Raw genomic sequence first — 12707 nt, 5'->3', positions numbered from 1 at the left:
ACTTATCCTAAATGTAGAAGGAATAGCAATGTGTATAAAAGATGATTCTGCACAGAGCTCCAAAATAATAACCTTTAATCATCCATCAGGACTCCACTCCACTGTTACTGTGAAATCGTCTCTCTTCTCACAATTCCTAGGTTATACCACTCAACATGAATAGTTTCTGCAGCCCCTGTCACGTGTGACAATGTATATGTTAAAGCATTAAGTAAAAGGTAATTATAAATGTAAGCCTCATCCCCCAAATAGATATAGGCTCCCCAAGAAGAAACTTGTCTTAGAAACTTTAATTTCCAGTACCTGCTATGATTTCACAAAAACAGTGGAATGCTTGCCATGTGATGTGTGTTAAAAACCTGGCAGAAAGTGCTGTCAGCTTTCTCTTCAAAGCAAGAGAGTAGAGTACAGAAGCATGAAGTTAGATGTTTTCCACATATACAAACGGCAGAGAATTTTATTTAAGGTACTATGGCTTCCCCTCCATTGCAGCAATAAAATGTGTCATTTCTGTTATTGGGGGGAGGGGTGGGTGGATAACTGAGATGTGTTGCTTTAATATACTATATATCTAAGAAATTATGTAATTTTGAAAATTTTACCTTAAGTAAGGAGGAATACGTTGCTTTTGAAATGATTTTTGGTACATTTTACTTGCAGTAAACATAACGTTGTAATATCCATTTTGAATCTGGATACATATCAGGTTTCCATGGAGGGGATACCTTTGTGATCCTGAGGACACAATGAGCTACATTTCAAATTAGGAAGCACAAGGACCTAATTATAATCTTTATTTTTGCCGAGTGGATCTGGCATATTAAGTAAACCAAATGTCACCCTGTTGTGTTTATATTCTTTAAAAGGTCAAAGACTGCTACCTGTCTTTTCCCTTTAGCGATTTTAAATAACATGAGCTCGCTTAGAGCAAGCACCTGATAATCCTTGCAGTTAACGAAAATCAGGAGGAGGCTCTGCTGTCCCCCCTCTAGACAGATTCTTCTTGGGAGAAGTCAGAGGGTGGGTATCGTTTCTCAGTACTTCTTTTCTTCCTATCCATGCCCTTTCCCCCTTGGTGATGATGAGGCAATGGCTGACGTTCATTAAGCCTGCTGCAGGCTCTAAGTGCTTTCAGGTGGTTTGGGAGGTGATTAGGTCATGAGGGAGGAGCCCTCAGGAATGGGATTAGTACCTATAAAAGAGACCTCAGCGAGCTCTCTCGCCCTTCCATCACGTGAACAAAACATGAAGACGCCATCTCTGAACCAGGAAGCCGGCCCTCCTTACCAGACACCGAATCTGCCAGTGCCTTGATCTTGGACCTTCCAGCCTCCAGAACGGTGAGAAATGAATTTCTGTTGTTTATAAGCCACCCAGTTGATGGTATTTGTAATAGCCATGTGAACGAACAAAAACAGTCAGTTCTATTAATTCTTTTTATGGCCAAGAAAGCTGAGGCCCAGAGATACTGAGATGAGTGAAGGGCTGAGTCGTGGCTCTAAGCCAGCCGTCTGCCTCCAGGACACTCATTCTTTTTTTCTTTTTCTAAAATTGTGGTATAATTGCCGTATAATGCCGTGTAATTTCAGGCGTACAACATGATGGTTCGATATTTGTATATGTTGTAAAATGATCGCCACAAGAAGGCGTTAACACCTGTCACCTTAGAAATTTTCTTTTCCTTTCTTGTGGTGACTTTAACATCTACTATCTTAGCAACTTTCAAATATGCACTACGGTTTTATTAACTGTAGTCACCACGCTGTACTTTGTACTTATTTGCTTTATAACTGGAGATTTGCCCCACACTCGGCAAGCACCAACGTCGATGTCAACGTCCTATCTACAAGCTCTGGTTTTTGGGTGCTTGTGGCTGTTTTGGATTCCGCATATAAGGGACATCATATGGTATTTGTCTTTCTGGGTCTGACTTATTCCACGTGTCATAACGCTCTCAAGGTCCTGCCATGCTATTGCAAATGGCAAGATTTTATTCCTTATTATGGCTGAGTAATAGTCATCTTCCTCTCTCTCCCTCACGTTTTCTTTATCCACTAGGCATACTGCTGCATTTTAATCTGCAGTCCCAGTTTAAACCCTCACCTCGTTTGCTAATCCTTAGCCTTAGATGCAGTAGTTTGTTCTGATTCTGAAGAGTCTACGACTGAAGACTTAGTTTAAAACCCTGGAGAATATCCAAACTGATTTCAAGTTATAAATGAAATCTCCTATCAGAGCAGAGAAGTATTGATCCCTGGATACAATCAAGTATAATTTGGACACCAAGCAGCTCTTATATCCAGGGTTCTAGTCTTCTCTCGGAGTGGAGGAAGGGTGTACAAACGTGATCTTGTCATCGGGTTCACCTGACAGTTTACTTTAGAGGTGGTTTTTCTCAAGAAATACTAGAATCCTACAAAGGGGTGATTCCCTGCCTGCGGCTCAATTTTCAGTTTCCAGTTACAACACGTGGTTTCTCATAATAATGCCTTAACCTATACTTACTCAATGACACTTAGGACCAAAACACATGCCAACAGTAATTATTTTCCTCAGATTAGAAATATTTCATCTGTCTGATGGAATAAGTGTAAAGTTACTCTTAAAAGATTTTCAAAACCTGTTAACTATCAGCTTTATTTTCTTTGAAAACACACAAGTATTTTGAAACGTAGAAGAGTTTAGGGTTGTTGGATTTTTAAAACTCCACACAAAACAGACACAACAAATGAAATTCATACCAAATGAATCACTCCAGACTGCTAAGTCCATCTACTGATTTAACACTACAGTATTCAGGACAAATGAGTTAATATTATTAACACTTAAAAAAACCCCCAAAAAACAACACCCAACAGTCATCTGTAACATGCTGCTATAAGCTGAACAACCAGTGTATGGATTACTGGTATAAAGAATTTCAATGGCAAACTTAGAGCTCCCTTAAAAAACAAATGTGAACGGAGACCGTGAGTCGATGCAGCCATTCTACACCTGGGAAAATATTCTCCTTGTGAATTCTAACAATGGAAAAAATAGAACCGTGTTTTAGAGTGGGACTGTCCCTAGCACTGCGACTTCAGCCAGACCTTCCTGGTTCAGATGAGGCCGAGCAGAGAAAGCCTTCAGGCAGGGGAAGGAATAGGACTCAAGGGTGGGATTAAGTTGTCAAATGCCAGTACAGTGAGGTCTGCTTGCGGGGAGCAGAGTTACATATCAGAACAATGGGAATTAAAACAAAAATATTTAAAAAGTGAAAACACATACATACTCCAATGCACGTGCATCATCAAGTCATGGGGGAGCTGAAATTATTCTAGATCAAGGTCCAGTGTGAAAAATTCACATAAGCAAAAATGTGTAGAGCCAAGACACACTTCAGTTTGGCTGAGTGCATTTCCAGTGTGTGACTGCATTTCCTTCAGGGGTCACGACTATATTGCAGGGACTTTAGAAATGTTGGTAACTTTTTCAAAGGCGTAACAGAACACTTGTAATTGAAACACTGGACCAGGTCAAAGCTCCTGAGCATTCCATGGGCTTTCAGATCTACGTGTCAGTATTTAAGAGAGAACAGGGAGCAAAAAAGCAGCTCTCTTCATATTTTAAGCAAAGGTCTTTCTCGGAGGTTGTTCAGACTTTTCTAGATTAAATACACAGGCAATACTACAGTTAAAGGAAAAACTAAGGGAGTGCTTCCCACTTCTCTAAACGGGAAGAAAACTTAAAATGATGCACTATCAACTGCAAGGTGGAAACGGAACTCAGAAGAGCATGTGCAGAGTACCCTTTGCTAAGTGACATGTAAGGTGTGATGACCCCCTTGACATTCCCATTATATCAGGAGTGCAATTCAGTTTGGGGAAAGCAGTTTAATGTATTGCTCAGAAAAAAACCCAGTTTATATATTCCCATCTCTGACAAAGCAGTGGTTAGGAAGTCCAGCGCCACCAGGAGACCTTCATCCGGTCCCACACGGCCGAGAGCGAATCCAAAGCCGGCCGGACATCCAAGATGGTGAACTGGTAGTCCTGGTTGACCTCGCCACCATCGTAGTAGTCAATGACGTATCTGACTTCTGTCCCACAACGGTTGACGATCCAGTCGTGCCTGTCAAAAGGCAGCTCGTACCTGGAATGAAAACATGCCGGCGGGGGTTAAAACGCTGGTGGGGCGTTCAGCTCGGGTTTAGGCGATGAGCAAGGCGGTGAGGCCGCGCATGGGGAGGCCTGCTCTCGGAGCCCACGTCTAATGGGAGGTGAGACTTGGAGGTCAGAACAGTCCACAGCGCTGAAGGCAGGTGGGGCTGGAGAGCTGGAGGAGCCCCGATCAGAGGACAGCTTATCTGCTACAAGGGAATAAGGTCAGTGGTGGGAAAGACGCCCAGGCCTGGGAGGTCAGCTGAGGTCCTGCAGAAATGCGGGTGTGAGCTGCGAATCCGACTACAACAGGAGCGCTGACGGCTCTGGCGGACAGAGATGGAGCGTGGGAGGAGAGAGGGGACAGATGCGAGAACGCAGAAGATGACTAGCTTCAATCCTGTAAGGATCAGACAGGAAGCAGCCCGCGGCACCCTAGGCAATCTGCTCGCCAGTGGCCGCCTTGGGGGAGCACAGGTCTACAGCTGAGCGCTGATGACGTCTTGGAAGTTGGCACCGCAGTTCTTCCACTGCCTGGCTTTGGTGCCAAGAGAAAGCAGACCCTGACCTGAGGAACAGAAAAGAACATTTCTGCACTGACACTCACCCCATCCAGGAACGAATTCTTGCCCTTGGTGAATACTCTTTCGCTTTCCCTCCAAACCGGATCAGTGATGGACCACAAGGACACTCCCTAGAAATCCCCAAGGAAGAAAAGTCTATTAAAATATTTTCTTTCCCTTGAAAAACAGGGTGTGGCAGTTTCTCAATAATACACATTTTTCTGTAGGCATTTTACATAATATCACATTTACAGAGAAAGGTAACTTCGAAAAAATTCAAAGAAATACCCCAATTCGTTAAAAATTCTGTGCTTTACTTCTGGATCAAGTATGTTTCACTCCCCCCCTTTCCCTCCATACATCTGCACTGCTCTTGGCAGGAGTGAGGGAACAGGGCCTTTCCACACGGGGTGGGGATATACTCTCAGGAGGAAAAGTGTGAGGCATCGGGCATCACGCTTCGCTTTCACAAAGAGCAGCTGGGGTTTTTTCAGACGAATATACGAAAATCCTATACTCTTCTCATTTGAAACCAATAAACAGCCTTCATGAAGAAAGAAAAACGCTGGCTGATTCCCTAGGAACTAATGTAATCAGTGTTGGACCATCTCTTTAAGTAACTGCATACAAGCTGACGGAGGGCAAGGTCCTGCCTAGACAATCCACTCACTCTCTGGGCAGACCCCGGGCTTGGACGTCCTAGGTGCCCGCCGGCCCGCGCCCTGGCACTGGGGGGCTCACGGTCGGCCTAGCACGAGGCACACAGCAGTGTCCCCTGCGGGGGGAGTGGGAACTCCCGGAGGCCACCTGTCTTGGCAGCTGCCGTCATTGTTGAGACAGGCTTCGGCCTGGACGGGTCTCTCTAATGAACTGGGAGGGAGAAAAGCACCCCGAGTGTGACGGGCCCCCAGGCGAGGACTAGCCAAGCTCCTTCCCTTCTCGGCTTTAACAACAGCACACTTTCAGCACAAGTCGCCGCAGACGTTCGTAGCCCCCGTCACGAGCCAGCCAGGAGGATGGCGCCTGCCCGTCCCGGGGAACTGGGAGGGGAAATGTGCTTGCAGCGTGGCTCACCCACCTGGCCCAGGCCCCGCGCCCGGCCAAGTGACACCCAGGGAGTGGCTAATGAACTCCAGAGTCCAAGTATGAAAAAACAAACAGAGCATCTTAAAAATCATTAAGTGGATTTTACCCAAGAAATTAATCACTCGCATTTTGCCGTGAATTAAAAATATTAGCCACCGACCATGGTAAAATCTGGCTCCGTGGAGACTCCACCCCCCGCCCCCCGCTTCTCCAGGGGGAGCCCTCAAACCGGCATCATTCTGGAAATGCTAAGTTTGGGCCTCACCCCAGACTGACTGAATCACAAACCCTAGGGGTGAGGCCCAGCGCTCGGTATTTTAACAAACCCTCAGGTGATCTGATGCAGCTAAAGCATGAGGACCGCGGCTCTGAACAGGCTGATGGCCCAGCGCCACTAACGCGCAACTGCATTTGGCTAGAGTCTCCCTGAGAAAGAGGACCACGTGCAAAGATGCCGCTTGATGTTTGCTCCTAGTGGGGGTTCAATAAACGCTGCTGAGTGAACAAACAAAGCTGTTTTTCCCAGCTCCCTTTGGGCGGAGAGCATTTTAGAATCTCCCAGCCCCCATGCTCCGCGTGCAGTGGACTGTCACGCTCCTCCTGTTGACAGCTGGGGTCTACGGCCCCTCCCCTTGAATCTGCCGCTTTCTGGAACTCTGGCTCTGGGAACCCAGCCACCATGGTGTGAAGAAGCCAAAGCAGCCACATTTAGAGGCCACGGGCAAGCGTCCTGGCCGACAGCTGGCATCACTTGCCAGAGGATTCCAGCCCCCGGCTGTCAAGCCACCCCTGACCACGGAGTCTTGGTGGCTGAGACCCCATGCATCAGGGAGCAGAGACGAGCCACCCCTGCTCTGTCCTTTCTGTACTTGGGACTCACCACACCCACGGGCATAATTAAATAGCTCCCATTTCACATGGCTGAGCGGGGTGGTCTGTCACACAAGTCACTGGAACAGGCCTACTACCTAAAATGTTTTATTAGAATAGCACATTGTTTGAATAAAATGCTTCTATATTTCTTTTCACAGAAAGTGGCGATGACACTAGGAAGATGCTGGAAGGATGTTTTTTTAAGACTTCAAACATACTTACGCAGCGTGAAGGGCTTCCCACTTCAAAATTTCCTTCCAGGCCTGCTCGTTGTTCTGGTTGTGAATTTTAATGATATTATACATGTCTTTCTGACTAATATCCTCATCCTTCCATGTCCACCTAGGAAAGAACATTTTGGTAAAACTTGACAAATATTACTGAGAGTGCCGTGTACTCATTTCATTGAGTCACCAAAAATCAGATTTACCCAAATATCAAGGATCCATCTATTTTTAAGGTGACACTTTTTCAATTAGCATCACGATTCCCTACCTTTCCCAAGTATTTTATATAGTAGTGTTACCTTTTTTTTTTTAAACTATTACTGGCTATGATGGGTTAATTTTATGATGAGATTAACATTTAAATGGGCAGAGAGTGCCCAGATCTAATAGCTGAAGGCTGAAGCAGAACAAAAAGGCTGAGCCTCTGCCAGTAAAAGGGAATTCCTTCTGCCTGCCTGCTTTCCAACAGGGACATCGGTTTTTTTCCTGCCTTAGGACTTGAACTGAAGCGTCGGCTCTCCTGTGTCTCCACCCTGCCGAGCAGATTGTGGGACTTCTCAGGCTTCATAACTGTGAGTCAATTCCTTATCACAAATCTCTCTATACGTATAGAAAGACATACACATCCTGTTCTGTTTCTCTGGAGAATCCTAATACATTGGCCTTGCACTTATATTCTGATGAGTCCGAAAAATCAGTTGATTGTCATAAACATTTACTGTACGTCTGGGGGATTAAAAACCTCTTTCACATTTAATTCATCTAAGAATTAAATGTGAAAGAGGTTTTAGATTCACGAGCAAATTTATACCCTCAGTAATGTGCTCACTCACTCACCCTTTCCTTAACATCGCATTCCAGAACATCTGTTCGGAAGGATAAACCCACTTTTTATCTGAATCTGCCCTCGGAATAGACGACTCCTGTCTCACGGTAGATAGTGCAAACGGCTGATCGGGGGCCGGCGTCTGATTAGGTGGTGGCATCTAAATAAAATAAGTGGGTTTTTTAAAAAAAAGGTCAGAGATATAAAGTTGAAACAATATAATTAACTGCTTCCTAGAAAGCAAGGCATCACAAACACAGCACAGGTTCCCTATTAAACCAGCGACATCAAAGTTTCAGACCTCTCAGGTCATTTGGCTGTTTTTCCTTGTTGTTTTGAGTTCTCATAAATGGTAAATGCACGCTGTAGTTAAAAATTTGGTCTCCTTCTCCTCAAGGATTAAAAAGTAAAAACTAATACCATGATGGGCAGGCACTGCTACAAATTCCTGGAAAAGAGAAGGTGGGGCTATGTGTATGTGTGTGTGTGTGTGTGTGTGTGTGTATATGTGTGTGTGTGTGTGTGTGTGTGTATATGTGTGTGTGTGTGTGTATTTATAGACAGACAGACAGCAGAATACCACTGCTTTCTCGATGGCATTCCATTGCTGGCTGCCACGTGACACTGCACCACCCTAGTCACTGCCGTGCAGGCTGGCACCCAGGTGTGCCTTAAGAGGCGCCCCAATCTTGCAGCGTGCCTACGAGGTTTCCCCAGACCTCAAACACCTCTCCGAATTCTAGCTGTGCTCCTAATTGAATTTCCTGCCCTCCTAACAACTCTATCCCGAAAGGCAATGTCCTCTGGCCTGGCTTATTCCCGTTCAGCCCACTCTGGGGCTTCGGGATGGCCCTTTGCTTTCTCAGGTGCTCTCTGAAACTACACTTAGTGACACACTCTAGATTTTCACTGTGGATGGAATATCAGACTTCTTTGTTTTAAAAGGACAGAAGAATCAACCCTACCAGTTTGTCTTGGAGTCTGTAAAAGCATCTCTGCATAAAAACTTTAGGAAGAGGGGCCGGGCGCGGATTACCAGGTTAGAAGGATCTAGGTTCTCCTTATTCTCAGCCATCGCGCCGGTGACAGGACACTGCACGTACTCGTACGCGCGTTCTTGGTGCGCAGGCACAGAGTTCGTTTTGCTCCCACAGGTTGGGTCGGATGGCTCGGCACTCACTTCACGGCCTGAAATAGATGAAGGGTAAAAACAGTGCCACCACAAAGGCAGGACATCTGCCTCTCTCATCCTGGGCCCTGAAGAGCTGAATGTCTGACCAGTGACCCACCAGCACAGGCAAAGGCAGGTTTCTACTGTTCACAGCTGCCAAGAGTTAAGCCAGTCAACATTCTAACATCCTAAAGACCAGCAAAAGGTTCGATAAATTTACTTTCCCCTTGAAAGAGAAACGGGTACCCATTGGCTTACTGTGTCATTCCCCTAGTAAAAATAAACCCCAAAGCCTCAGCATTTGCAAGAGAAGCTACTGCCCACACCAGGGTTTTAGTAAGGGGTGGAAGGTAGCTGCTGTGAGCTGCTACAGAGGAACCTCCGTGGGGCCGGGGCCACATGTGACTGGGTCTCCCTGACTTTCTGTTCCCAAATTCCAGACAAGATCCAACCCCAACCAGGACACAGGAGGCCAGGCTTTCATTACTGATGCCTTCTCTCAGGGACTGGGGACAGGAGATAAAAAATGAGCAGAGGAGCCTTCAAAAAGGCTACTGGAGAAAAGTCAGAATGCCACTCTGCTTGTGCTTTGCTCCAGGACTAAAACAGGGCCCAGAAAATTACCACTTGGCCGAGGTTCTATTCCCCCGTTATCAAGCAAGGGCACACATTAAAGAAAACGTTCCACAATCCACGTAGGATCCAGATGCCACTTAAGAGGAAAGGTCTGCACCTGCAAGAACAGCAGCGGGCAGGGTAGTGAGTGCCCAAGGATCCTGGGTGCTGATGGAAGCGAGTGTGCGGACCCAGAAGGCAGTGTAGACTCAGGAGGTGGGGGGCAGGCATTGGGAGAGCTACGGTCCAGGAAGACAGCGCTTGTGTAAAGGAACCCTTATCTTAAGCAGCAGCAGTTAGCACCAGGAATACACTGAATGCTGGGTGCCCTACACGAAAAAAGATAAGTTTCCTTTCACTTCCTTTCCTCTGCTTCTCCTCCCAGACCCTCATTCCCTAGGACCCTGTACAGCTGTCTACTGAGTGGTAGACGGAGACTTGTTATATCTTCTCCCCTCAGCACCATTCCAAGTGCCAGTCTTCTCTGGGTGACTGATCCCAGCTGGGTGTTGGAGAGAAAATCCTGTTTACATTTTTCGTATTATATAACCACTAGCCCCTTAGATCTCCTACAGATACCCACATTCTTTCCTAATGCAAATTCAGCTGACGGCTCTCCTGGATACACAGGAAATGAAATCAAACCGTACACAGGGCTCTGTGATTTCCTGGGGATGCTCAGAGCAGGCACACACCTGTTTCGTCCAAGTCTGCCTCCATTCTTTCCTGTATGAAGAAACCCCGGAAGAGCATCGGACTGGTCCTTATCCAAGGTCCCAGAATTTTCGCTGGCTTTGCCATTTACTAGCTGTGTGACTTGTAAGTTTCCTTAACTATAAAACAGGGGGAAAACCTACCATGCAGGATTATGAGGATGAGAATGTAAACTCCACTAGGCAAAGGATTTTTGTCTGTTTCAGACACTGATGTTCTCTCGGTGCAAAAACAAACACACAAAAACCATCAGTGCCTGGCACAGAGTGGGCAGGGAGCAAATCCTTGCTGACTGACGGAGGGAATGAACAGCTACAACACAAGGGAGTGTCAGCACTCAGTAAGCACGCAACACTGCTTCCTGCCCTCAGGTCTTGAAACAAGAAGTCACACGTCAGGTGAATTCAGGCCATACTTTTACATGGACAATCTAAAGCGGAAGGTGGACCGATTAAAAATGAAAGCATTTCCATTCTCCCCTTTGCACTTAAAAAATGAACAGCAAGTCCATCATGCAATAACTTTTTTTTTTAAGACTTTTTTTTTGATGTGGACCATTTTTAAAGTCTTTATTGAATTTGTTACAATATTGCTTCTGTTTTATGTTTTGGTTTTTTTGGCCGTGAGGCATGTGGGATCTTAGCTCCCCGACCAGGGATCGAACCCGCACCCCCTGCATTGGAAGGCGAACTCTTAACCACTGGACCGCCAGGGAAGTCCCGGCAATGCCTTAGTTTTACACAGAGAGTACTCCAACGGATGGAGGAGTAAAGCTGTCTTGGTAAAGAAAGACAGCGAGATCTAGACCAAGGTTTCTCAGCCTGGGCACTCTTTGACATTTGGGGCCTCTGTTTTAAGGGTTGCACTCTGCATTGTAGGATGTTTAGCAGAACTCCTGGCTTCTACTCATTAGATGCACCCTCTCCTCTCAGTTATGACAAGCAAAAATGCCTCCAGGCATTGCCAGGTGTCCTGCGGGGTGACGGGGGGAGAACCGCTGAAGTAGACAACGGCAAACTTTGGGGGTGGGGGCTGATGTCTGGAAGAATCCCTCCACTCTCATGCACTATCTCCATCGTCACACTAACCCTGTGAGATATCATTATTATATCCTCAGCTTACAGATGATGGGTGGAGACTTAGAGAAGTAACTTGTCTACAGTCACATACTTGTAAGTAACAACCTAAGGAGTGAACCCAGGTCGCCTCCCTCCCAGGCCTAGGGGCCTCACTAGCAATGCTATACTGCCTCCTGAGGATTCTTTTGAGAATTCTCTTTTGTTTTTATGTCCTAGACAAATGGTAGATTACCTTTCATCTTCCCTTCATGCATTGGGCATCCCGAAGGCGGGGCTGCTGTCTGATGATCTGAAGCATTTGAGGTCTGCACTGCAACAGCAGGGGTAGATACAGACAAACCCATGGTTGGAATCGCAGTGTTGAATCCAAGCAATTCTAAATTCACAGGTGCCAGAGCAAAGAGATAGATTAATGCTGATGCCTGGGCTCCAACTACTCCCTTAGTATTCTTAATCTGGCCAACCCTTGTTTCTCCTCCTTGTCATCCTTATGGAAATGTGCTGGGCAGGGACGCCACTTCGCCCTCCACTTCGAGGGACAGCTTTAACATGTCACCCACTTTGGGAAATACTAGTGTGAAATCTACACCACCTTTGGGGACACGTTTCTAAGGGTGTGCGGATTTCGGCGGTGAGGTGAGGAGGTCCCTGAGAAGTCATGTCACAGCGAGGGGGTGTAGGCCCGGGGTTGGGGGGAAGGGGGTTCTAGGTGGTGATCCGATGGGAGAAAGGAAGCCCACTGAGTCCAGATTAGACCCCCGGCCCTGGAGCTCAGCGAGGGTCTGGGGGTCTGGGAAGGGTATGGCGTAGAAAAAAAGATTAGAGGAAGGAAGGAAAGGACAGTAGAGGGCAAGGCGTGGCCAGAGTCTTCCTCGCACGGTCCCCGCGCGTGCTACCGTCGAGTCCCAGGATCTCAGACCCCCACGGCCTCAGCCAGCCCGCCCCTCCGCACCTGACTCCGGTCCCGGGCTGCCGGCCCCGCCTCTAACCGCCAACTCCGGCGCGCAGTGGCAGCGACCCGCCGGCACCACCTTCCCCTCGCTCGATCACCGCTGGTTGCCCGGGTCACCGCTAGCTCTCTAGCGCGCCGCTACTTCCTCTTCCGAAGGCGGAAGTTCCGGGCGCGTGGAAGGCGGGCACGCGGGCTGAAAGGGAAGGGCTTCCGTCAATCACGGAGGAGCAGGCCCCGCCCCCTCCCTCCTCGGCCTATAAGTGTGAGGGTCCCTCCCTGGCCCCGCCCCTCCTGGCCAGAGCGGGCAGAGAGAAGCTTCGGCTGGGCCAGAGAGTCGCCGTAGAGTGAGGCTCTCTAGTGTAGCTGCTTTAGGCTGCGGAGGCGTTGCTTTGGAAGAGTTCGTTTTAAAATTTCTACCTTTTTAATTGTATCCCGTCAGTTTTAATTATAGTAATGACTCAA

At 47.2% G+C, this 12707-nt stretch overlaps 1 protein-coding gene across 3 annotated transcripts; it reads right to left on the bottom strand.

Annotated features, from left to right (window-relative positions):
* Positions 1–2619: 2619 nt before the first annotated feature.
* On the bottom strand, positions 2620–12397 carry LOC118889111 (cytochrome c-type heme lyase). Of its 3 annotated transcripts, none has more exons than XM_036840760.1 (7): positions 12246–12397; positions 11526–11669; positions 8751–8902; positions 7726–7874; positions 6884–7003; positions 4747–4833; positions 2620–4131 (listed from the first exon to the last, which is right to left on the bottom strand). In XM_036840760.1, the coding sequence occupies exons 2-7, from the start codon at positions 11635–11637 to the stop codon at positions 3933–3935; spliced, it is 819 nt and encodes a 272-aa protein (XP_036696655.1). In that variant the 5' UTR covers positions 11638–11669; positions 12246–12397; the 3' UTR covers positions 2620–3932. The 3 variants fall into 3 exon arrangements, with proteins under 3 accessions (XP_036696655.1, XP_036696657.1, XP_036696656.1); XM_036840762.1 differs by having other exon boundaries at positions 11526–11603; positions 12246–12377; XM_036840761.1 differs by lacking the exon at positions 12246–12397 and adding an exon at positions 10196–10226 and having other exon boundaries at positions 11526–11651.
* Between the last annotated feature and the right edge of the window lie 310 nt (positions 12398–12707).

This window comes from Balaenoptera musculus, chromosome X, assembly GCF_009873245.2.
Source record: "Balaenoptera musculus isolate JJ_BM4_2016_0621 chromosome X, mBalMus1.pri.v3, whole genome shotgun sequence".
Lineage (NCBI taxonomy): Eukaryota > Metazoa > Chordata > Mammalia > Artiodactyla > Balaenopteridae > Balaenoptera > Balaenoptera musculus.
This window is presented reverse-complemented; position numbering and strand designations above follow the sequence as displayed.

Coding starts and splice junctions, on each gene's coding strand:
- LOC118889111 (XM_036840760.1), bottom strand. CDS start 11,637: ATGGGTTTGTCTGTATCTACCCCTGCTGTTGCAGTGCAGACCTCAAAT. Junction 8,903..11,525: donor GCATGAAGGGAAGATGAAAG/GTAATCTACCAT, acceptor CATCTATTTCAG/GCCGTGAAGTGAGTGCCGAG. Junction 7,004..7,725: donor AATGCGATGTTAAGGAAAGG/GTGAGTGAGTGA, acceptor GTTCTTTCCTAG/GTGGACATGGAAGGATGAGG.